The 24,522-nt window shown below is 41.4% G+C and overlaps 1 protein-coding gene and 2 long non-coding RNA genes across 6 annotated transcripts in view; 2 read left to right on the top strand and 1 right to left on the bottom strand.

The window, feature by feature from the left end:
• Positions 1 to 2,706, top strand: part of LOC124866172 — a 34,160-nt gene extending 31,454 nt beyond the window's left edge. The window contains exon 3 of the long non-coding RNA XR_007037740.1: positions 2,615 to 2,706. This is a non-coding gene — a long non-coding RNA (uncharacterized LOC124866172). The remainder of the gene's footprint in view (positions 1 to 2,614) is intronic.
• Positions 1 to 18,826, bottom strand: part of wdr73 (WD repeat domain 73) — a 37,190-nt gene extending 18,364 nt beyond the window's left edge. The window contains exons 1-10 of one of the 4 annotated variants that reach the window (XM_047361843.1): positions 16,855 to 16,962; positions 16,287 to 16,365; positions 13,735 to 13,802; positions 11,081 to 11,166; positions 10,900 to 10,988; positions 8,071 to 8,138; positions 6,152 to 6,313; positions 5,697 to 6,056; positions 3,489 to 3,725; positions 2,587 to 2,718 (exon numbers count right to left, since the gene is read on the bottom strand). In XM_047361843.1, coding sequence (XP_047217799.1) covers positions 3,490 to 3,725; positions 5,697 to 6,056; positions 6,152 to 6,313; positions 8,071 to 8,138; positions 10,900 to 10,988; positions 11,081 to 11,166; positions 13,735 to 13,802; positions 16,287 to 16,348 — 1,131 coding nt within the window. In that variant the 5' untranslated portion in view covers positions 16,349 to 16,365; positions 16,855 to 16,962 and the 3' untranslated portion in view covers positions 2,587 to 2,718; position 3,489. Of the gene's footprint in view, positions 1 to 2,586; positions 2,719 to 3,333; positions 3,726 to 5,696; positions 6,057 to 6,151; positions 6,314 to 8,070; positions 8,139 to 10,899; positions 10,989 to 11,080; positions 11,167 to 13,734; positions 13,803 to 16,286; positions 16,366 to 16,854; positions 17,081 to 18,377 lie in introns of those variants that run through there. The other 3 variants (XM_047361844.1, XM_047361845.1, XM_047361846.1) reach the window with 3 other exon arrangements.
• On the top strand, positions 16,303 to 24,449 carry LOC124866170. Its single transcript, XR_007037738.1, has 4 exons — positions 16,303 to 16,425; positions 18,384 to 18,449; positions 20,354 to 20,503; positions 20,778 to 24,449. It is a non-coding gene; the product is annotated as an uncharacterized LOC124866170 (long non-coding RNA).
• The last annotated feature ends 73 nt before the right edge of the window (positions 24,450 to 24,522 follow it).

The raw sequence follows: 24,522 nt of genomic DNA, 5'->3' as shown, positions 1-24,522 counted from the left end.
AACATCCACCAACTCCTGGACAGTCTGTGGTGCAACGTGACGTTGGTGGATGGAGCGAGACATGATGTCCCAGATGTGCTCAATCGGATTCAGGTCTGGGGAACGGGCGGGCCGGTCCATAGCTTCAATGTGGCCCTCCAAAGAAATGCCACCCCACTACATTACTGACCCACTGCCAAACCGGTCATGCTGAAGGATGTTGCAGGCAGCAGATCTCTCTCCACGTTGTCTCCAGACTCTGTCACGTCTGTCACATGTGCTCAGTGTGAACCTGCTTTCATCTGTGAAGAGCACAGGGCGCCAGTGGCGGTTCTGCTGCTGGGTTGTTGACCTCCTACAGCCTCCTCCACGTCTCCTGGTGTACTGGCCTGTCTCCTGGTAGCACCTCCAGGCTCTGGACACTACGCTGACAGACACAGCAAACCTTCTTGCCACAGCTCACATTGATGTGCCATCCTGGATGAGCTGCACTACCTGAGCCACTTGTGTGGGTTGTAGATTCCGTCTCATGCTACCACGAGTGTGAAAGCACCACCAACATTCAAAAGTGACCAAAACATCAGCCAGAAAGCATCGGTACTGAGAAGTGGTCTGTGGTCCCCACCTGCAGAACCACTCCTTTATTGAGTGTCTTGATAATCTCCTAAGATTTCCCCCTGTTGTCTTTTCCATTTGAACAACAAGATGTGAAATTGATTGTCAATCAGTGTTGCTTCCTAAGTGGACATTTTGATTTCACAGAAGTTTGATTTACTTGGAGTTATATTGTGTTGTTTAAGTGTTCCCTTTATGTTTTTGAGCAGTGTATTAGAAAGAAAATTAAATGGTAAGATAATATCCTGTAAATCTGATCCTGACACTAGGCTGTGAAAACGAATATTTCACAGATATCCGTGGATGCATTTAATGAATGATGGGCTAAAACTTGCTGAGTAATATTGAAAACTTAACTTGAACTAGACTAAAAGCTCAAATAAAGGTCAGACTAAGGCTGTAACTTTACATCCAAGTATTTTTTTAATTATGTGCCTACCTTTTATAAAATATAATGCAGAAGTTTTTAAACTTTCTAAAATACTTTCCCCCCCCCCAACCGATCCTTGACATTTAACAGTCTGACATGTAGGACCTTGAACCAGTATCAATAAATATTGAGACCAGGGCTGAGGTGCAGCTCCCAGTAGGACAAACCTAACCATACAGCCAGAGCCAACAACCTAAACCCAACTGGGATCCGTTTTAATGGCTGAATATTACTGTTCAGAGATGCTTTTAATCCAAACTGGCTGAACCTCAGATATTTTGCAAAGTCTATCTGTAGATGTGCCAAGCTGGTAGAGACATGCTCCAAAGAACTTGCAGATATAACTGCTGTGAAAGGAGGTTCAACAAAGTATCACTTAGGGAGGGAGATTATTAAAGCAGGCCACAGATTTCATGTCATGCATCCTTTTCCATTGACTTCAAACAAATATGCTAATTTTGTGAGATAGGAATTTTGGGTTTTCATGAGCTGTTTGCCAAAATCATCCGTATTAAGACAATAAAAGACCTGAAATATTTCAGTTAGTGTGCAATGAATCTAAAATATATGAATGTTAGATTTTCATCATGACATTATGGAAAATAATGAACTTTATCACAATATGCTAATATTTTGAGAAGGACCTGTACATTATAATGAACCACCTGTAAGATGAGAAGCAGTGGCCTTGAAGCTCTGTTGGTAACGAAACAAGTTAACTTAAAAAACCTGGACTCAACACATGGATCTGTTCTAATGAATTAAACGTCTGGTCTGTTACTGAGCTGTTAACATGTCTGATTTTAAACTGTCACTTATATTACATGTGACCTCCGTTTAAAAAAAAAAAAACGATTTAAAATTCATGTTTAATAAGAATTCCAGAAGTAATATTAAAGAAAACGAGTGAAGATAAGAGAATAAAATGTTTAAGAGGTCATCAGAAATATGAAATCTAAGTTTCACTTTAAATTGAAATACTAATAAAGCAAAACCTCTTCATTTTGAAAGAAATAAACTGACCGAATATGCAGGGGTGGACTTAAAATCATATTTTAGTGGATCCTCTAGTGTTACTCAAAACCTAAATTGGATTACTTTTTTTTAATCAGACTTTATTTTTCTGCCCGTTGGATACTGAGGATCTGAAGCTGCGTTTATTCAAAAAACTATTTTAGCATTCTGAGACTCAATTAAATTTCTGTTATTTGGCACCAAAACAAATGAAAACAATAAAATGTCTGCATGAAGAGAACATATTCACACAAAAACACAGAAGTACTGATCCAGGAGTACTTTCTATGTTAAAAGTAAAAAGATAATGGCAGTAACTTAAAATCATGGTCAAAATGGCTTTCCTTCTTGTTTCCTTAATATTTACTTTCCTCCCAAACATTTTTATAAAACCCGGTTTTATTTTTGCTCCTTTGGGAGGTCTACCTAAAACTGTTATGCAGGCCAGAAATATTGTTCAGTTTGGGCTTCAAGATTAGTACAAAGAATTTAAAACGGATCAGAACAGAAACAAGAATAAACATGTTTCCAGAGACCAAACAGCTTCATTCTGTTTTTCGGTTCATTTATTTGCAGGTGTTCTTCATGTAAACCTTTGAGACGAGAACATCAGAGCTGATGTTCCTCAGGCTGCTCTGACCGACCTCTCTGACCTGCAGTCAGCAGAGGTGAGTGATGTTCTACAGAAGACATGATCAGGAAAAGCAAAACAAAGTTGGAATTCCCTTTTTCAAATTTCAATAAACTGTCATTTCATCCACAATTTATTACAAGACTTCAGCTGAAAAGTGAAACTTGTATCCAGATAAAAGAGAGATTTGAAAAAATATTCATGGAAAGTTTGGTGCAAAGAGAGCTTTGACCAAGTACTGAGTGCACATATTGTACATACTTTCATTAGGTTAAAGTTTCTGGATTTAAAATACTTTCCTTGCAGTAATATTCTAAATTTTATGAGAAAAATCTGCTCTAAGCCACATTCATCAGAAATAATGATTTTTATATAATACAAAATGTCCATTTTTGAATTGCTGAAGTAAATAAACTTTTCAGTTTTTAGAGGTATTTCTAATACGTTTTAGAGAAGAGCAATTTGAAATGATAAAGATCTGGGAGATGATCTATGAAAATGAAATGATGCACGGTGGCGCTTTCAGAAACCACATTTAAATCTTTGTGGGTTGAAACATTTCATCTAGGAAATAAAACCTGCAGCATGAATATGTCCCATAATGCATCAATCTGGACTTAGTCATTTCAAATAATCTGTGTTCAATTTACAGAAGCAACAATAGTCATATTTTCCATTTTTAATATGAACCCAGTTCATCTCATCATCACCACACAGAGAAAATTCAAACAGCTTTTCCTGGAGTTATTCCTTCAGAGCTTCATCCAGTATTCATTCCTCAGCACTGATTTGAATGAAATTCACTGTAAAAACCTGCACCTCAGTTTCTTTCTGGTTCCACCCAGTCCCAGACGTGGATGGATCCGTCTGAAGCCGCAGACAGCAGCGTCCTCGGACGCTCCGGATGCCAGATGTGGGAGGTGATGGCGGTGGGGACGGAGTCATCGGTGTGCTGCGAGGAAACCGCATGACCACCGTGCTGAAACAGCGGCTCAGTGTCCTGCAGCTCCGTCCCCCATCCACTGGTGTCATAAATCTGAACAAGTCCACTGAAACCTGGAGAGGAAGGAGAGAACCTCATATCAGTTCCAGTTGTAACAAAACTGGAACTTCTGGCTGTTAAGTGATCCGACTCAAGCTGCTTCATTATTGTTCAAACTTTAAGACAACTTTAAAACCCAAAAAAGGTTTGTTTTTTTATTTAAAAATTGCAACATGAACCCAAACATGTCTAAGAACGTAGTGGAATCTGATTGGATACATCATCTGATGATGTCACAGCCAGCAGAAATACAGGGGTTGGACAATGAAACTGAAACATCTGGTTTTAGACCACAATAATTTATTAGTATGATGTCGGGCCTCCTTTTGCAGCCAATACAGCATCAATTCGTCTTGGGAATGACATATACAAGTCCTGCACAGTGGTCAGAGGGATTTTAAGCCATTCTTCTTGCAGGATAGTGGCCAGGTCACTACGTGATACTGGTGGAGGAAAACGTTTCCTGACTCGCTCCTCCAAAACACCCCAAAGTGGCTCAATAATATTTAGATCTGGTGACTGTGCAGGCCATGGGAGATGTTCAACTTCACTTTCATGTTCATCAAACCAATCTTTCACCAGTCTTGCTGTGTGTATTGGTGCATTGTCATCCTGATACACGGCACCACCTTCAGGATACAATGTTTGAACCACTGGATGAACATGGTCCTCAAGAATGGTTCGGTAGTCCTTGGCAGTGACGCGCCCATCTAGCACAAGTATTGGGCCAAGGGAATGCCATGATATGGCAGCCCAAACCATCACTGATCCACCACCATGCTTCACTCTGGGAATGCAACAGTCTGGGTGGTACGCTTCTTTGGGGCTTCTCCACACCGTAACTTTCCCGGATGTGGGGAAAACAGTAAAGGTGGACTCATCAGAGAACAATACATGTTTCACATTGTCCACAGCCCAAGATTTGCGCTCCTTGCACCATTGAAACCAACGTTTGGCATTGGCATGAGTGACCAAAGGTTTGGCTATAGCAGCCCGGCCGTGTATATTGACCCTGTGGAGCTCCTGACGGACAGTTCTGGTGGAAACAGGAGAGTTGAGGTGCACATTTAATCCTGCCGTGATTTGGGCAGCCGTGGTTTTATGTTTTTTGGATACAATCCGGGTTAGCACCCGAACATCCCTTTCAGACAGCTTCCTCTTGCCTCCACAGTTAATCCTGTTGGATGTGGTTCGTCCTTCTTGGTGGTATGCTGACATTACCCTGGATACCGTGGCTCTTGATACATCACAAAGACTTGCTGTCTTGGTCACAGATGCGCCAGCAAGACGTGCACCAACAATGTGTCCTCTTTTGAACTCTGGTATGTCACCCATAATGTTGTGTGCATTTCAATATTTTGAGCAAAACTGTGCTCTTACCCTGCTAATTGAACCTTCACACTCTGCTCTTACTGGTGCAATGTACAATCAATGAAGACTGGCTACCAGGCTGGTCCAATTTAGCCATGAAACCTCCAACACTAAAATGACAGGTGTTTCAGTTTCATTGTCCAACCTCTGTATTTCCTGATAAAGAAAATAAATAACTAATAATTATCATCATCTGCATTTCAGGCGTGTTTTTCACCCCAATTTCAGTGAATAAAACCTGAAGGCAACACTAAGCAGGTTTCTTTACTACAGAACCATTCATAAACGAGGTCATTTAAAGAGCTTCAGGCAGACAGAATAACGCTAAGTCAATATAAATGAATAGCTAAGAACATTAAAATGAAAAGGTTTGGCCTTTAGAGGAAAGTATTTCCTGTCAGAAGTAAACGCTACGTTTGCTTTCAGTCTAATCTATGTAATTGCGACCCATGAAGACCACTAAATGTGGACAAACTGATAGATCACATGTAAAATGTTACGTTCTGTCCAAAAAAACAGAAATTTACTGCATTGTTTCTTCAGAACACTTTCTGATTAGCTGGTAATTAATTTAGTTAAATTTCATAGTATCTTCAGTGTTTGCATAAACTGACCCGACACTGAGAAGCAGCCGTCAAGCGCTGGAGCCCACAACACTGTGACATCCTCCAGTTTGCAGGGAGGTGTCTGGATGCCTAGCTGAGCCTTACACACAGTTCCTCCTAGATTCCTCAGGTCCGAAACAAGCGCCTGACCCGAGGAGGAGAGTCGGACGACCTTACAGCAAGCCTGCTGTGGAGCTGCAGAGGCGTCTGTCCACCAGAGAACCGATTCACCTGAAGGTGCAGGTGAAACCTGAGGAGCAGCAGATGTCCGAGTGTCTGCGATGTAAAAGCTCCCGTTACAGCAGCTGGCGAGGAACACTGTGTCTCCAACAAACGTTAAGCAACTAAGAGGATCTTCTGAGTCAGCCTCTGATGGAAGAATGACAGAAGAACACAGAATGAAAACCCCAGAAACTAAAGGTTCATGACAATAATCAGCTAAATGTAGAGCTTCTGTAGCCTACCGAGTTTATAGAGAGTCTCCCCTGTGCCCAGATGGGTCAGCTGTACGTTGCTGCTTTGAGCTCCATGAAGGACCTGAGGTGGTGTCGAGCGTCGAGCTGCGATCCTGCTGCCGGTGTGTGAAACACTCCTTCCCTGGATACTTCCTGTTCTCCTGATCACATCTGGTGAAGGAAGGCAGAGAGTGTCTGAAACAGCAGCCATCTTCTAAACAAAAGAGGAATGATTATTATAATAATACTGCATTATATTTAGGGCTGGATAAAAACTGGTTCTCTTTACATTATCTATACAGATTTATTTAAACACATCGTCTCCTGAGCGTTTAGATGAACAGATGTTGTTTCAGATTTTCTATTCAAAATGTTGCAGCGAATCAAAAAGTAATATTTAAGTTTCTTTGTATTTTACTATCTTTAGTCCAGTTTTGGATTTAAAAGTTTTGGTGGAGTATTGCTCTACAGAAGGAAAGGAATAAACACAAAGGGTTGATAAAGCATGAAGGTCCGGTTCCAGGACTAACTGGAAGCCATCTTGCTGGAGAAAATGACTAACTGCACCTCCCAGCATCCATTGCAGCTCTGTCATCATAGCAGAGGTGATATACCCCCCTGCAAGCTGAGCAGCCTTTGCTTTTTGCTGCTGTTTGGCACAACAAAGGTACATCTTCCTGAACGATTCAGTTACAGTTGGTGGGTTAAGTTTGTCCTTCCTCTACAAACCTTCGAAGAAGAGTTTGGTAAAGCTTAAAATCTAGCTGCAACCAGCAGATTTTTATCTATTCCAATCGCAGACCTGAATTATAGCTATTTGCAATTCAGGTCTGCAAAATCAACAGAGTATTACCTGAAGAGATGACCCTGCCTCCTTGCTTTTTAATAATCGACTGAATCAAACACCCTCATCTAGTGGATATGCTCAGAGATCCATTCTTACACATTCCAGATTGATCCAAAGCTTTGATTATTCCCATCTTTGTCCATAAATTGCTGGTTTGATCTCCATTACTGCTCAGTGCGCATTCTATTTTTGCATTTTTACACATTATTTGCTTTCAGCATTAGTGATTATTCTAGTTGGGTGAAATTTAGTTGGACCTGAAGAGTTTGATTCTAAAGGGGAACCATTTTGTTTCATTTTAACATGGATAAAGAGACGATGTTTGTGTTTGTTTTATATGAAATGATTTGCTGTCAATAAGGTTAGTGCTTTTATCTGTTGGTAATGTTTTATAATCTGTTGGTAATACAGTAACATTTAATGTGATTTTGGCTAATTATTAATAATCAACTCCAATTAATAGTGGCTAAACATCAATTCCACAACAGGTTTAAAAACTAAGAACATCTAATAAGCCAGAAATGTGGACCTTCATGTAGATGAGAAATCTGTCCAACAAGGACACATGTGCATAAAAGAGCATTTAAAGTGTTGAATATTTTCACCTTTTCACAGCAACAAGAAAAGTTGCGTTAATTCTGGATACATGAGTGAAATATTGAATATTTTCTAAGGTGAAACTCATGTTCTCAGGGTCGAAAATGACTGAGGTTAAGTTTTAAATGAAAATTCTGTATTTCCTAGAATTTAATATTTGTCAAATTCACTTAATTTTTATTCATTTGAATTTGAAGTCTGTCCTGCTGATAAAGAGAGGATTTATTCACAAAGAGTTTGTGTCTCTGTTTTATATATAAAGATCAAGGATGTCTTTAAAACCTGTAATAATTCGGGAAATATTACACTGCTTTCTGTGGCATCTTGGTCTAAAGGTTTTATTCAGTTTCTGTCGGCCGTTTCCTCTAAAAGACATTTAAAAGGTGGATTTCATCTCAGGAAACATGCGCATCATCACTGTCTGATGACACAAAAGCAGTTTCAGCTGAACTGTTTTAATTAATGCATAGAAAGGAAATCTCACCACAGTCGTCTCCTCCGAAGTCCCAGAGCTGCAGGTCGGAGCTCTGCCCGTCATTGGTCACCACACACCTGACAGGACGACAGGATCATCTGAAGCATATCATGATGTTCTCAAGTAAAAAAAGCTACATAAGCAAAGAGGTTCTTTCAATCACAGACTGGCATTCAGAGCCCCTAACATGACCTGACAGTGACCTTCTCCACCTTCAACCATGAACACACAGATAATTACTGCCTGTCAGTTTAATCTCTTCCACAAGGAGCGCAAGGCTCTACCTTTAGACACGTCAGAGGATATTATAATCAGAAATGTCATTTTATTTAAAGGTCTTAGTAATGGTAATAATAACCTATAATAATACTAATGACAAAGATACATTTAACATATTTTACCTTAACTAAACCATAAAATACAAGCACTGAAATTAGATTCTGAATGTCTAGGTTGTGTTAGTATTTTAACACAACCTAAACAACCCTTTATTTAAATATGACTAATACTGTAACATTTACAGGTGCATCTCCATCATTCCTTCTTGTTTTGATGATAAAGGGATTCGGCTAAAAGCGTAAAATTCAGTAACAAATGATGGCCTGCACACCCACAGCGAAGACTGCTGACTGGACTCATCCAGACTAAAATCGGAAATGTTCCTTTATCGACACCCTCCACACGGAGGGTAGGCTAAAGAAGCTGGGTGTTGACAGAGGGCTATATCCAGAGAAATCAATGGAAAGCTGAGTGGAAGGAAAAAATGATGTAGAAAAAGGGGGGTGAGACAACAGGGGTCACTGCAGTGTTAGGAGGACTGTGGCTGGAGTATAATGACTGAGCTGTCACTGTGTTTGACTGGCCAGCAAACCTTAGCTGAACATTACAGAGAATCTATGAAATATTGTACAGAGGAAAACAAGAGACACCAGAGCCAACAATAAAGACAAGCTGAAGGTCCCGGGTTTACTCAGTAGAACCACAGGCTGCCTTGAGTAAGATTTTAATCTCCTGAGAAACTGGAGTTTGGGTTTTCATGAGTTGTACAGGTCCTTCTCAAAATATTAGCATATTGTGATAAAGTTCATTATTTTCCATAATGTCATGATGAAAATTTAACATTCATATATTTTAGATTCATTGCACACTAACTGAAATATTTCAGGTCTTTTATTGTCTTAATACGGATGATTTTGGCATACAGCTCATGAAAACCCAAAAGTCCTATCTCACAAAATTAGCATATTTCATCCGACCAATAAAAGAAAAGTGTTTTTAATACAAAAAACGTCAACCTTCAAATAATCATGTACAGTTATGCACTCAATACTTGGTCGGAATCCTTTGGCAGAAATGACTGCTTCAATGCGGCGTGGCATGGAGGCAATCAGCCTGTGGCACTGCTGAGGTCTTATGGAGGCCCAGGATGCTTCGATAGCGGCCTTTAGCTCATCCAGAGTGTTGGGTCTTGAGTCTCTCAACGTTCTCTTCACAATATCCCACAGATTCTCTATGGGGTTCAGGTCAGGAGAGTTGGCAGGCCAATTGAGCACAGTGATACCATGGTCAGTAAACCATTTACCAGTGGTTTTGGCATTGTGAGCAGGTGCCAGGTCGTGCTGAAAAATGAAATCTTCATCTCCATAAAGCTTTTCAGCAGATGGAAGCATGAAGTGCTCCAAAATCTCCTGATAGCTAGCTGCATTGACCCTGTTCTTGATAAAACACAGTGGACCAACACCAGCAGCTGACACGGCACCCCAGACCATCACTGACTGTGGGTACTTGACACTGGACTTCTGGCATTTTGGCATTTCCTTCTCCCCAGTCTTCCTCCAGACTCTGGCACCTTGATTTCTGAATGACATGCAGAATTTGCTTTCATCCGAAAAAAGTACTTTGGACCACTGAGCAACAGTCCAGTGCTGCTTCTCTGTAGCCCAGGTCTGGGGAATGCGGCACCTGTAGCCCATTTCCTGCACACGCCTGTGCACGGTGGCTCTGGATGTTTCTACTCCAGACTCAGTCCACTGCTTCCGCAGGTCCCCCAAGGTCTTGAATCGGCCCTTCTCCACAATCTTCCTCAGGGTCCGGTCACCTCTTCTCGTTGTGCAGCGTTTTCTGCCACACTTTTTCCTTCCCACAGACTTCCCACTGAGGTGCCTTGATACAGCACTCTGGGAATGTTGGGTTTTCATGAGCTGTATGCCAAAATCATCCGTATTAAGACAATAAAAGACCTGAAATATTTCAGTTAGTGTGCAATTAATCTAAAATATATGAATGTTAAATTTTCATCATGACATTATGGAAAATAATTAACTTTATCACAATATGCTAATATTTTGAGAAGGACCTGTAAACCAGAATCTTATAAATCTGTGAGTAATTAATCTAGACGAGTTTCACTTTAAAAAAACTTTTTAATGGTGTTCTAATTTACTGAGCTACACCTCTGACTAAATATATTAAAACAAAAAGCTAAAATACTTTAAATATAAAAGGAAGATGGTAGAAGTGTTCTATCCTTTAGACTGGAAATGGTTTTATTTATCCCAGCTCAGCAATGTGTTTATACCGGTTTAAACTGCTTAAATAAGCATTAATAGTTTCCTTCTCAGTTTGGCAGAGAGCTTTTTCACTCAGTTTGTCTATATTTCTGCTTCTGTTTTTATTTGATTTCTGCCTAATTATCACTTGGTATTAATTTACTTTCACTTCAAGGGAAATCCCAGGAGCTTTGAGACCAGCTTCCTCCAGGGAAGCACATCACAGGGCTCAGTGGGAAGAGGGAATAATGAAACAGGTTCTCTTTAAGCTGTTTGGGCCAGAACTGACCTGGTTCCTGGAATGTGTCTGAGGCAGCGAACTGGGCCTTCTGAGAAACCACCATGGACAACTTTGAAATCCCTCTCTGCACAGAGACCCTGAACACATCATATCACACAGAAGCTTAGATGTAATTCGGAAAACTGTTTTATAATATAAAACAAAAACAATTCAAGAATCTCTTCTTTACCTTGTTTTCATCGGCTAAAAGCTTCAGCGGCAAACGGAGCTCCAACATTTCATTTCTAGATGAGCTGTAGCCAGCAACACACACGGCTTAAAACACAAAAACCCAGATGAGAAACTAATATGACCTGAACAAGTATTCACACCGTTTACCTTTTGTGACTACAGATACAACTTAATGGATTGTGTGGGAAAAACCAAAACAAATTGGTGCATATATTATGAAGTGAAAGAAAAATCTAGAAAATGTGGCATGTATCCGTTTTCTTCCACTTTACATTTAATTTACTGTCACATAATAACATGGCTGGAAGTAAATTGGCAAAATATTTAAAGGGTAGGAAAACTTTTGCAAAACACTGTCAGCCTTGAAATCTGCAGAACTTTAGAAGTAGGAACTCGTTGATTCATGGTATGGAAATAATTTATGTTTCTTATATATCAGAGATCCAGGATCCAGTCAAAGAGAACAGCTGACTACAAGGTCTGACTTTCTGTCTGTTCCAACAAAAACTTTCATAATTACCTAAAACAAGTACAAGTATTTAGCAGTGAATAAATTTTCCACATGTTGGAGACATAGAGTCCGAGTGGACCATGTTCTCCGCATCTATTGTCGATGCAGGCGCCCGTAGCTGCGGCCGTAAGGTCTGCGGTGCCTGTCGCGGCGGCAATCCCAGAACCCGGTGGTGGACACCGGCAGTAAGGGATGCTGTCAAGCTGAAGAAGGAGTCCTATCGGCTGTGGTTGGCTTGTGGGACTCCTGAGGCGGCTGACGGGTACCATGAGGCCAAGCATGCTGCGGCCCGGGCTGTGGCAGAGGCAAAAACTCAGGCCTGGGAAGAGTTTGGTGAGGCCATGGAGAAGGACTACCGGTTGGCCTCAAAGCGATTCTGGCAAACCGTCCGGCGCCTCAGGAGGGGGAAGCAGTGCTTCGCCAAGACTGTTTATAGTGGGGGTGGGAGGCTGCTGACCTCGACTGAGGACATTATCGGGCGGTGGAAGGAGTACTTCGAGGATCTCCTCAATCCTGCCATCACGCATTCCGTGGTGGAAACAGAGGCTGGGGACTCGGGGTTATAGACTCTTTCATCACCCAGGCTGAAGTCACCGAGGTGGTTAAAAAGCTCCGCGGTGGCAGGGCTTCGGGGGTGGATGAGATCCGCCCTGAGTACCTCAAATCTCTGGATGTTGTTGGGCTGTCATGGTTGACATGCCTCTTCAACATTGCGTGGTGGTCGGGGACAGTGCCTCTGGACTGGCAGACTGGGGTGGTGGTCCCCCTTCATAAGAAGGGTGACCGGAGGGTGTGTTCCAACTACAGGGGGATCACACTCCTCAGCCTCCCTGGTAAGGCCTATGCCAGGGTATTGGAGAGGAGAGTCCGGCCGATAGTCGAACCTCGGCTTCAGGAGGAGCAGTGTGGTTTTCGTCCCGGCCGTGGAACACTGGACCAGCTCTATACCCTCTACTGGGTACTCGAGGGTTCATGGGAGTTTGCCCAACCGGTTCACATGTATTTTGTGGACCTGGAGAAGGCATTCGACTGTGTCCCTCGTGATGCCCTGTGGGGGGTGCTCCAGGAGTATGGAATTGGGGGCCCTTTACTAGGGGCCATCCGGTCCCTGTACGAGCGGAGCAGGAGTTTGGTCCGCATTGCCGGCACTAAGTCGGACTTATTCCCGGTGCATGTTGGACTCTGGCAGGGCTGCCCTTTGTCACCGGTCCTGTTCATAACTTTTATGGACAGGATTTCTAGACGCAGCCAAGGGCCGGAGGGGGTCTGGTTTGGGGACCAGTGGATTTCGTCTCTTCTTTTTGCAGATGACGTGGTCCTGCTGGCCCCCTCCAGCCAAGACCTACAGCATGCGCTGTGGCGGTTCGCAGCCGAGTGTGAAGCGGCTGGGATGAGGATCAGCTCCTCCAAGTCCGAGGCCATGGTTCTCGACCGGAAAAGGGTGGCTTGTCCTCTTCAGGTTGGAGGGGAGTTCCTGCCTCAAGTGGAGGAGTTTAAGTATCTCGGGGTCTTGTTCACGAGTGAGGGAAGAATGGAGCGGGAGATCGACAGACGGATCGGTGCAGCTGCCACAGTAATGGGGGTGCTGTGCCGGTCCGTTGTGGTGAAGAGAGAACTGAGCCGAAAAGCAAAGCTCTCAATTTACCGTTCGGTCTACGTTCCTACCCTCACCTATGGCCATGAACTTTGGGTCATGACCGAAAGAACGAGATCCCGGATACAAGCGGCTGAAATGAGCTTCCTCCGTAGGGTGGCCGGGCAATCCCTTAGAGATAGGGTGAGGAGCTCGGCCATCTGGGAGGGGCTCGGAGTAGAGCCGCTGCTCCTCCACATCGAGAGGAGCCAGTTGAGGTGGCTCGGGCATCTATACCGGATGCCTCCTGGACGCCTTCCCCGGGAGGTGTTCCAGGCATGTCCCACCGGGAGGAGGCCCAGGGGACGGCCCAGGACATGCTGGAGGGACTATGTCTCTCGGTTGGCCTGGGAACGCCTTGGGCTCCACCCGGAGGAGCTGGAGGAGGTGTCTGGAGAGAGGGACGTCTGGGCGTCTCTGCTGAGTCTGCTGCCCCTGCGACCCGGTCCCGGATAAGTGGAAGACGACGAGTACGAGTACATTTTCCACATTATTTAAATTCACTCACTCTTTCTGGACGTCCACTCGAGGACCTGAGTGGGATGTTCCAGCTGATACACATGAAGGTCTTTATATCTGCAGGAATCAGAAGTTTATCAGTGAGACTTCAAGACAACGAGCTTTCATCATTCATGTCAAGTTTAGTGGAAAAAAAAAAAAAAAGAGTTGTGGCAAAGAATAGAAAATGATTTTTCCATCCCAGGGTTTCAGGACATAATACAAACAAACCAGCTATTTGCCACATTTTAAAATCATTTCTTTAAAATCTGAACCACACAGAAACATTTTCCACACCATCATGATTTATCAAACAAAAAAGTTGCTGAACTAAGTACACCTGTTGCTTCCACTAAGCAGTAACATGAAGTTGCAAAAAAAAAAAAGTCACATGAACAGCTCTATGAAAGCAAACATTTAGGCAGTTTGTTGGTCTGGAGCAAACAGGTGTGTATTAACACCATGCACAGGTGGAAAGACATCAGCAATGACCTTATAGAAGCAACTGCTGTTCTGTTTTATTCCTTCCTGACTGCCAGTGGCAGTAAACAAAGTGGATGACTTATGCCAGCAATGTCACGAGGATCTCACCCACCTCTCAATTGGTAGAAGGGGCCGGAGGCAGGATTGCCGAGGCCAGTGCGGACTCATGTGCCACATTGAGGCGGTAGAAGCGTGCAAACGTGCACGGTGTTGCCCATGACGCCGCCGCGCAGATGTCCCCCAGCGGCACACACCAGAAGGGGCAGCTGCCCCCACAGACTCATAAGCCAGCGCAATAGCATCTATGACCCAATGCGACAGCCTGTGCTTTGAAAGGGCTCGCCCCCTCTTCTGTCCCCCGTGGCACACAAACAGCTGGTCCAACTGGCAAATAGCGCCTGTAGCCACCATGTCCAGCTGCAATGCCCGGACCGGGCACAGCGAGTTAGCCAGCCTCTGTTCCTCGGACTGAAACGGGGGAGGGCAGTATGCCCCCAGTTCAATGGCTGTATTCACGTAGCCTGGGGACAGAACCTTAGGGAGAAAGGCTATGTTCGGCTACAGCGTTACTCCGGACCCACCTGCCTTCCAACGCAGGCAGGTAGGGGTGATGCGAGTGCGTGGAGCTCAATGACCCCCTGGGCTGTTGTTACCGCCAACAAAAAAGCAGTCTTAACAGGCACCAGTTTCAGTGGGGCAACACACATAGGCTCAAAAGGTGGCCCACTCAGGGCCTTCAACACCAGTGGGAGGTCCCATGCTGCCGCCGGGCTCCGTAACGGGGGGCGCAGCCTCCTTGCACCCCAGAGAAACTGACACCCAATAGTGTGTCCCCACTCGTCTGCCATCCACAACGTCGTGGCTGGCTGAAATGGCAGCCAGGTGCACCTTCAGGGTTGATGCTGCCCGTCCAGCATCCAATAGACCCTGCAGGTACCTCAAAATATTATGCAGGGAACACGAAACTGGGTCAACTCCTCTGCGATACCCAATAAGCGCCAAAACCAACCTGCGAAACACGCGACGGTCGACAGCGAGAAGATCAAAGAGACCGAATGTAGCCTTCCACATGCTACTTATAGACGCACGCCCAGGTGGGCTACGTGTCACGTGCCTGACTTGGTTTACATTTAATCTCAACCTGAGCGCGAGGAGACATATCCACTTTGTTTACTACCACTGGCAGTCATCCAGGAATTCACGTCACTCCTGGACAGGATATTTCTAATTTTGGCAATGTTCTGGAGGTGAAAGAAGGAAATCCTAGAAACCTGTTTAATATGGGATTTAAATGACATGTCCTGGTCAAAAATAACACCAAGGTTTTTTACTTTATTATCGGAGGTCAATTTAATGCCATCCAGGTTAAATGATTGACTAAGCAGTTTCTTTTTTAAAGACTCCAGTCCAAAGATGACGTCTGTCTTGTCTGAATTTAGAAGCAGAAAATTTAAAGTCATCCAAGTTTTTATATCTTCAAGACATGCTTGTAGTCTATCTAACTGGTTGGGCTCATCAGGATTCATGGATAAGTAAAGCTGAGTATCATCAGCGTAACAGTGAAAATATATCCTATGCTGCCTGATAATTTGACCTATTGGAAGCATATATATAGTAAAGAGAATTGGCCCAAGTACTGAACCCTGTGGTACTCCACAATTAACCCTGGAGTTTAAAGAAAATGTATCATTTACATGAACAAACTGGAATCTGTCAGACAGATAAGATTTAAACCAGCATAGCGCTGTTTCCCTGATCCCTACAGCATATTCCAGCCTTTTTAAGAGAATATTGTGATCGACTGTATCAAATGCAGCACTGAGATCTAACAGAACCAGAACAGACACAAGTCCATTATCTGGACTTGAAGGATATTATTATTGAACTGCATAATGAGTCAGAAAAGTTCTAAGGACATGCCTCCTCGCCAGGGAGAAACATCTCATAAATCCATTCATTAATTTCAGACCTATAAAAAGATGGGGTGTACTTAGTTTTTCACAGAGCTATTTGTTTGGGCTTCATTTTTACTTTAAAATCTTTAAGATTTAAATCAGAGGTGTCCAGCTTTTCTCCTGCCTGTTTTGGATGTGCCCCTGGTTCCACACAGCTGATTTAGATGGCTGAAGAACGTCAGTCATGAAGATCCGCAGGAGATCTGATGATCCATTCATTTGATCCAGGTGTGCCGAACCACGGAAATGCCAAAAACATTCAGGTCAGCGAGAACTCACCACTGCCTTAAAGCTTTCAAGTCTGATCGTTTGTTCTTATTCTCAGAGAAATTAATGCACAAATAAATGTTCTAAATGTATTTTAAATATCTGATCACTGAAAAGAGACATTATGGCTAAATCCGGGAGGCCTAATTAAGAAAACAATTATTTTTTGGTTATAATTCTGAGGTGAAGCATCTAAAGTTAAATGTGCAGTCACATGGTTACAGGTTGATTTAAAATAAGAAAGCCGAATTTTAAATGTCGATAATATTTACACAGAACTAAACTGTTAACATGTTTAAGCCACCTGAACTTACAGGTGTGTATATCTTAGTTATTTTGTGGAATTTGGAAGATGAGCTTCCGTCGCTGGCAGCTAAAAGAAACAAAAACTGATGGTTTAATAAAGAATAAAAAAATGTTCTCACGATTTCAGAGACTCAATGAACCAGTCATCTAAAATATCATCAATCTCTGCAGCTTCCATTTCTCCCGTCGTTAAAGGCACTTCATCGCTGCTTCTCCGCCAATTTCTGCTCAACTTCCTTAACTTTTCATGCAGACACCGTCTGGAAAACAACACCGCCACCTGCTGGTGTGGAGGTTTCACTCCAGTCTGTTCAGCACGGGTCAGCCATTTCAGCTGTGGTCCAGCTAAATAAAATATGTTAAGAGAAACAAATTAGCGTCTTTTTCCAAAATATACTACATGAAATTTTTTTGGATTTCTTTGTTTTGTTTTTAAAATAAAGAAAATCAATAAACTTTACCATAAAGGGAATTAATACATTTTCTTTAATGGAACATTCAATTGTATAGCTAATTGTGTCAAAAAAAAGCACATGATTTGAAACCAAAAGAAAACAAAAATTACTTCATAAAAATGTTCTTTACACTATTAGTCATTCTCCGTGAAAATGGTATGCATATATTATATGATACCTCCTAGAAAACCTTCCTAAAGATAAGTTGTTTTCTTTTACCTTTGCATTTTAAAAATGTTGCTCAATTGTTTAGCATTTTGACCAAAATTATTAAGAGCCACAGCTGATGGTCTGAAGAACCATATGCAGCTCTGGAGCAGCAGGTTGCAGAACCTTGGTTTAAGGTTGTTTTAGAGTTAGGTTTGTTATGAGGAACTGAATTGGTACATTTTGGTTTAGAGACTAAACATTTCTCTATCCAGAGGAAAATGTGGTATCAGTACCATCAAAATTCCCTTTAAAACCAATATAAACTGTAGTGAATCAGCTAATATCCTGTTAGTAATTTCCAAATAAAGTCCAAATAATGATAACAAATTGTAATACCAATATGTGACTGTAATTTCTATGTTGGATGAATGTGTTTCTTATGGAGCCTGGTTTGTGTGTTTCTTTGATGCAAATTCCAGCACCCCCTACTTTTATTGTCACTTCTAGTAAAAATCTGTACAAACTCTTAAAAAAACACAAGCCAAGGTTGTAAAGAAGCATAATCTGACACCAAAAAATGTGCTTCAATTCTCTGACAGCAAAGTTTAGAGATTTTTTTCCTTATCCTTACCTCCTTACTGTGTGTCGTGGCTCAATAAGTCCTGAGCCTTGATGCAGTTCTAATTGTTATAAAGATTTTTTACAATTATTTCTCTGACAGGAAATATGGAGGGCAAGTTATACTAAAGATCATGATCTTCTGTGTCATGCCATATTTATACACCACAGAAACAAGAAATCATGGATTGTTAACTCAGAGTTCCTTAGACACAGTGGTCAACTTTAAAAAGTAATGTAGACATTAAAGTATCAAATCAAAGGCTGGATTTTTTTTAAATATTATTCAGTGTGAGAGTATCCTACTGCAATAAAAATATTTATTTTAAAGCTTTTTACCCATCTTTATTCCAGGTGCCAATAAGTGTTTACCATTTCTAGAAATGAAATAAATCATAAATGAAACTTTTTCTATTAACCTGTAGGATATCTAATGGTTCATGTTGATCAGCATTTCCACCATCCTGGAAAGAAGAAACCAGCCCAGAAAGGTGAGCAGCCTGAGGTGACCGGTCCTGTTACTGAGTCTCAGTTATACAGCATCTCCAGGGCGACAGGCAGAATTTACATACTGACCCCCCTGATGGGTGCAGAGGTGACTCTCTGTGGCTGTGATGATGCTGTTTGGATGTTATTTTAATGAAGCCAAAAACATTTACATTTAGAATGCTGCACACAAAATTGATTCATCATTATACAGTGGTGTTAGATTTCTACTGTTATTGCTTTTTCATTGTCACAGTTAATATTTCACACAATTTAACATTTTTTAAATCAGAAAAAGATAACCTGATTAAATACGAAAAATATGCTGCGAAGTGACAATTGTATTGTGAGAGGAAACGTTTTCCGAACCAACCTGCCCCCTAATTTGAAAACACAGCTACCCTCCGTATTAAATCATGAATTAACTGGGACGGAATATTACATTTTTGGTTCAGTTTTACTAGCCACACCAAGGTCTGCTTCCTGCCAAATCTGCAGAAACAAGAAATCACTAAAATAGGACCTGTCTGACAACATGAAGTAGGATAAAAGATCTCAAAAACCAAAACATCTTGTCACAATCTAAATTCAAGATCAGTATGGAAATAAAGCCACTGAGAAAATCCAGAAGTACAATGTCCATTCATCAGTTCGCCCTTAAACTCACTCATGCTCAAGCTCACTCGGGTTCTGCAGAAGGACAGAGGTACATCGCACACCAGCAAGTACACTTCTGAATAACTAGCCTAGTAAAAGTCTGAACTTAAATCCAATCAAGAGACTTTGGCAGGACCTTAAACTGGTCGTCAAAATGTTTCCCTAATTAAATGGAAACTTAATTTAAGAACTGATTTTTGGATTTATTCAGGCTGTCTTTGATGATAAAATCTGAAACATTTAGGTGGAAGTTAAATCTTTAAGGGGAGAAAAAAACCTTTAAGCAGCATTGTCTAAATGTTCTGCTGCCATCAGAGATATAACAAACTGAAAAGTAAGGCATACAAAAAATATTTCAAGAAACTAATTTTCATTAGTATTTCCTATCATTCACCCACAAACTCAAGACACTGAGGTCCTACCTGGACCACAAGTCACATTTAGCTGATTCCTAATTTCTGGATGAAGAATGTGTTTAGTGAGTTAATCACAGATTCTATAATGGCTTTGAACACCATTAATTAGTCTGTGTGATAACTATGCAGATAAGCTCAGGCTGAAAACTACAGAACTGAAAAGCTCTAAATTCTGATTGCTGCTGCAGATGTGGAGCAATAAGCTTTAGTTTGCAGCAAGGTGGCAGGAAAAAAACATTTAAAGCACTCTGTAGAGCCTCCATCTCTGATTTGATGCTGACATACGTACACTTAGAGCTCTTATGCTTAGAATGAGAAATGACAAGTTCTATTTTGGCTGGAATAAATATAGGCCTAAAAAATAAACCTACAGATAATCAGTGAAGCACGAGGGAAGACATACACAGTTCTTAGGGAATGAAGAAATGCATTTGTAAATTGTTACAGCTTGTGTTTCACTACAGCCACATACATCCTGGTTATTAGTGAAAACATTCGAGCTCTCTATATTATCTGATGCATTGGCTTAGAAGGCAACTAGTAAATTGTCTGTTTGATTTCTTCTGTTTGATTTTGCTTTGTGAATTTGCACTGTTGCTATGTTTTTAATCAAGTCAAGAAACAAAGAATAGTAGCATTTACTTACCTTAGGTAACTCAAGAATTAACAGGAGGATTGGATAAGATTGCACCTATTCTCCTTTTAGTGGAGAGATTTCAGAATTTACTAGATAATAATTCACCTGCCCAGGGGGGATAAAACAAACAACAAGCATTTACGATGCTTCTGGCAGCAGTTCTACCCATGATTTCACTGCATCACTTGTTGGCCCTTAGTTTTCTCCTGGACAGACTGGTGACAGCATCCTGCCCACGCCATGCAGCGTTCCATCACTGCAGCTGTTGTTTACCTCCGTCTCCTGCTTCTCTTCAGCAGCCATTCTGTTCTTCCTGCTGTCTGACAGGCGAGAATCGGAGTCGCTTTTGGTAAATCAAACCAAAAAACAAAAATAAAAAATACAAAAACGCTGTAGGTCAAAAAAGACATTTTAATAAGCATCATAATTATCACTTTTAGATTTCTTAATGAATATTTTATAGTTGTTGTTTTAAGCAAGATACTGAAAGAGGATTTTTTTTAAGCAAAGATGTGTTTTCAAAGTATGACAAATCTACATGTATAAAGTCAAGAAGGTGAAACACCTCAACAGTGAAGTAAGTACACATGTAAGAAGGAGACTGCTGTGCTTTTGGTTTTCAGAAGTGGAAGAGAATGGCAGCTGGAGTCCAGAACAAGATGGAAGACATGGGCTTCCACTACAAAGCATGGGATAGATATTTCACCTAGGTGTAACGAAATGCTGTTTCTTATTAAAGATGTAAAAGGTCCAAAATTACAAAGAAGGTAAAAGATTATGACTAAAACTAAATTAAAAAGTTGTTTTAAAATAAACATTGATCCTGTGTTTTTGCATCGGCTAATCTGTGTAACCAGAATGTTTTGGTTCTTCTGCACATCTCTCAGCTAAACCATGGAAATGGTGGTGACTACCCCTATAGACTAGCCAGCACAACGGTTGGTTACTGTGGAGACTGGATGCAAGACGGTAGAAAGACATTACTGACCAAGGTGTCATAGAGATTACTAAGGAACATTAATGTAAATATGACACAAATGCTCCTTTTCCATGGGCTCTATCTTGGCCAGCTCTACTCCACTCAGCCCGTTTTGTGACCATTTACATCACTGGCTTTTCCGGCCTGGTACTGGCTTTCTTGGTACCTGTTCGTCAGCAGGTCCCATGGGGCTAAGCAAACTGCTGTTCACTGATTGTCAACGAGCATGGTCAGCCATTTGTCAGCGGCATTAGAAAGTGTTTGTAGGGGAAGCGGAGAGAATGACAAGCCACCTATTTTAGAGCACACTGCAGTGCTGCGAAAAGCTGAAAAATCTCAAGAGTGACGACCAAAATATTAAAGACTACAGTGACCTGCGTCGGTCGTACCAAAAGCCGTGGATGTGGTGTACTTGGATGTTTGTACTTGAGACATATTGCATGTTTGGTAGGCTCACAGCAAACCATAAGACAGCAACGGTTAATGGCGACACAGCGTACATTGCTGACGGCTGGAGCCTGCAGAGAGTCAATGGAGACACAACAGCTTTCATGCGAAGTAGAGCGAGATTGAGCAGAGTGGAGCCGTGAGATGCTGGAACCATGAATTGAAAACAGGCAAAACATACAGACATAGATAAATGCTTTAAAAGGAATTTGGATGCATAAAAAAACCCAAAAAAACAAAGAGCTCGTCTTTAATTCCAACTAGAGCTCCTTAAATAAAGACCTCCATTAAAAAAAATCTAAGAATACAGGCTTTGTGTTTCATCTTGGTTTGAACAATCCTAATATTTTTAGAAACAACGATGTGCGTTCTGATTGTAAAGCTCAGACGTAATTTTGCCTGTTAATAAAACGCGACCTATCATATTGTGCAAGTGTACAACATCGGCCACACTGCAAAGTTCCCAAAAATTAGTAAGCAACGAATCAGTCAGCAGCAAAAGAGCAGACTGATGAATACTAATGCTGGGAAATAGGTCATCTAATGAAATGATGCACATCCACAAACTGATGGAGTGAGCACTCACACTCAACAGGTGGGATGCAAATCATGTGCCTTTCTGTTTGTTTGTCCTCCTGGTTGAGACATCACTTAAGAACGATAATTAGCTCACTGGAAATAACACACTTTGTCAAAACACACTTTGTGCACAGCAATAAATATAGATTTTCTGCTCCTGTTTTTAACATGTTTGGATCCGATGGAATTCTGTTGTTTCCTGAAAAACACTAAATAAGTAGAGGTCAGCTCTAATTTATGTATGATCTGTTTAGTAAAACAACCAATATGCACTTCTATCCTGACATTTCCTACCAGCATGATGGAATATTATCCAAACGTTATATTCAGCATGCCTCACAAGTCCAACCTTATTTAAATTTAAGGTTTTGTCTCAGTCCAACAGAACCTGAGATTAACAACATATCTCATTTTTAGATGCACAATATTATGAGGTTTTTAGTTTCATTTGGTGCATGTGAAGGTGTGAAACAAACAGCGAGTAACACGGGTTTCAACATTTATGTCCAAAGTCCATTCTATCAATACCAAAAACATTCTTGGTTATGTTTCAACCCATCTTAAAACTACAAATACAAAAATTCACGATGTATTCAAAGACGAAATGTTAACAGTGCTACGGCTTTAAATATAGATGGATTGATGAGACTGGGTATACAGAAATACAAACGTTTTATCAAATAAAAATCCCATTCCATGCTTTTCCAGATTTTTCTGGAATGTGTAGAAGTCCTAGTTATATAAACAGCCAGCTAAACAGAAACATCAAGGTCTACAGTTTGATCCAGACTTCTGAGGGTAAAGAAACAATCTGAAGTTACACTTGTATATAATTACATAATATAAATATTTTTGACTTTGTTTCTGTGATGAGGTGCCCAGAAAAACAAATTTTTTGCAGTTTCTGTGTACATTTCTAAAAATGGAAATATTTTCTTAGGTTTTATAAATCCTTTTGTTCTTTAGTTTATTTCAAGGGGAGCAGAGGCAGGCGTGCAATTTTGATTTAAAACCTTAGAGTATAAAATGCTTGCTGAAGACTACTTTGGAAGCTTAATACCTTTATTGCAAATATTTAACAGCCACATTTAATCGCATTAAGGTGGTATTACTAGAATTAATAAGGGATCATTTTAAAGCATAGAAACTTCAGCAGCCCCTTAAAAGCGGAAGTAAACAAATAAAAGACAACCTATTGTATTTTTTTAAGATGACCTATTATGCAATATTCACTTTTTGATAATTTTAATACTTCCATTTGGGTCTCTAATGTTGCTACAAAGAGTCCAAAAAAACAAAACATTCCGCCGTTTTTTGGCTATAATTGAATGTTTTATTTTTCCTAGAAAACGTGCGGTTTCAAAAGCTGTGTAATTGTGACGTCATGATTACACTGGCACCTAGCAACGTAACCTGAGACCCGCCCCTGACCAGCACCTGAAGCAGAGCTCCACCCACTTGATTTTCAGTAGAGGATCACGTCTAGCCGGCTGAGTTTACCTTACAAGTGCTTTACAATGGCTGGGCTCACAGGCAGATGTTTATGTTGTTGGCGGCAAAGACTCACACGTGTCCATGCATTTCTCCCGCTGTCGGATAACAGAGTCTCGTGGCTTTATTTTATTTTTGAGGGTAATGTTCCAGTCACATTGCCGAAGACAGTACTAGTTTGCGCAAATCACTTCACCACGGACTGCGTAGTGAACACACATCAGTTCACAATAGGGTTTATAGAAAGACTAAAGGGCAGAACGTAGTCGGGCATACTGTGAGCAGAGCGCGGCTTCATAGTTGTATCAATTCCCTATACTTCTAGTGACAAATTCCTACATTTCCCACACATTTCGCCATGGCATCATCGGATGGGGAGGCAGAACTAATGTGCTGTGTAGCTTTGGAAAAACAAAAAGAAAAGAAGGTGGTTTTAAAGGCCTTTAAACCAGAGTAGGGACGAAGAAGAGGAATACCCAGTGTTGCCAGGTGAGAAATGTAGGATTATCGTACTAGATTTAAAATTGTCGTATTTTGAGGGAAATGATCGTACACTCGTCATAACCAAAATAACATGTCTGTTGATGTGTTGAATAGCGTCTAACAGACACTCGCAGCTTTGTGGCGTCAGAACGGAATGGATTTACCAACAGTTTCAGCCCCACAGAGCCGGGCTCTGCTTCTTCTTCTTCTTTTCTTTTCTTCAATCATGGGCGGGCGCAGTGGACTATTCAGCCAATCATGGCCGTTGTTCTGAGGCCAACGCATAGACGTAGGTCCAATTTAGAAAAGCACGATTGGCTGGAATTTCCAGCATTTGTTCCCGAATCCGGACACAGATGCCTTCAAGGTTCACAAAAAAACTCCGACAG

Source organism: Girardinichthys multiradiatus, chromosome 3 (assembly GCF_021462225.1).
Source record: "Girardinichthys multiradiatus isolate DD_20200921_A chromosome 3, DD_fGirMul_XY1, whole genome shotgun sequence".
Lineage (NCBI taxonomy): Eukaryota > Metazoa > Chordata > Actinopteri > Cyprinodontiformes > Goodeidae > Girardinichthys > Girardinichthys multiradiatus.
Note: the sequence above shows the minus strand (reverse complement) of the source record. Positions and strands in the feature narration are given on the sequence as shown.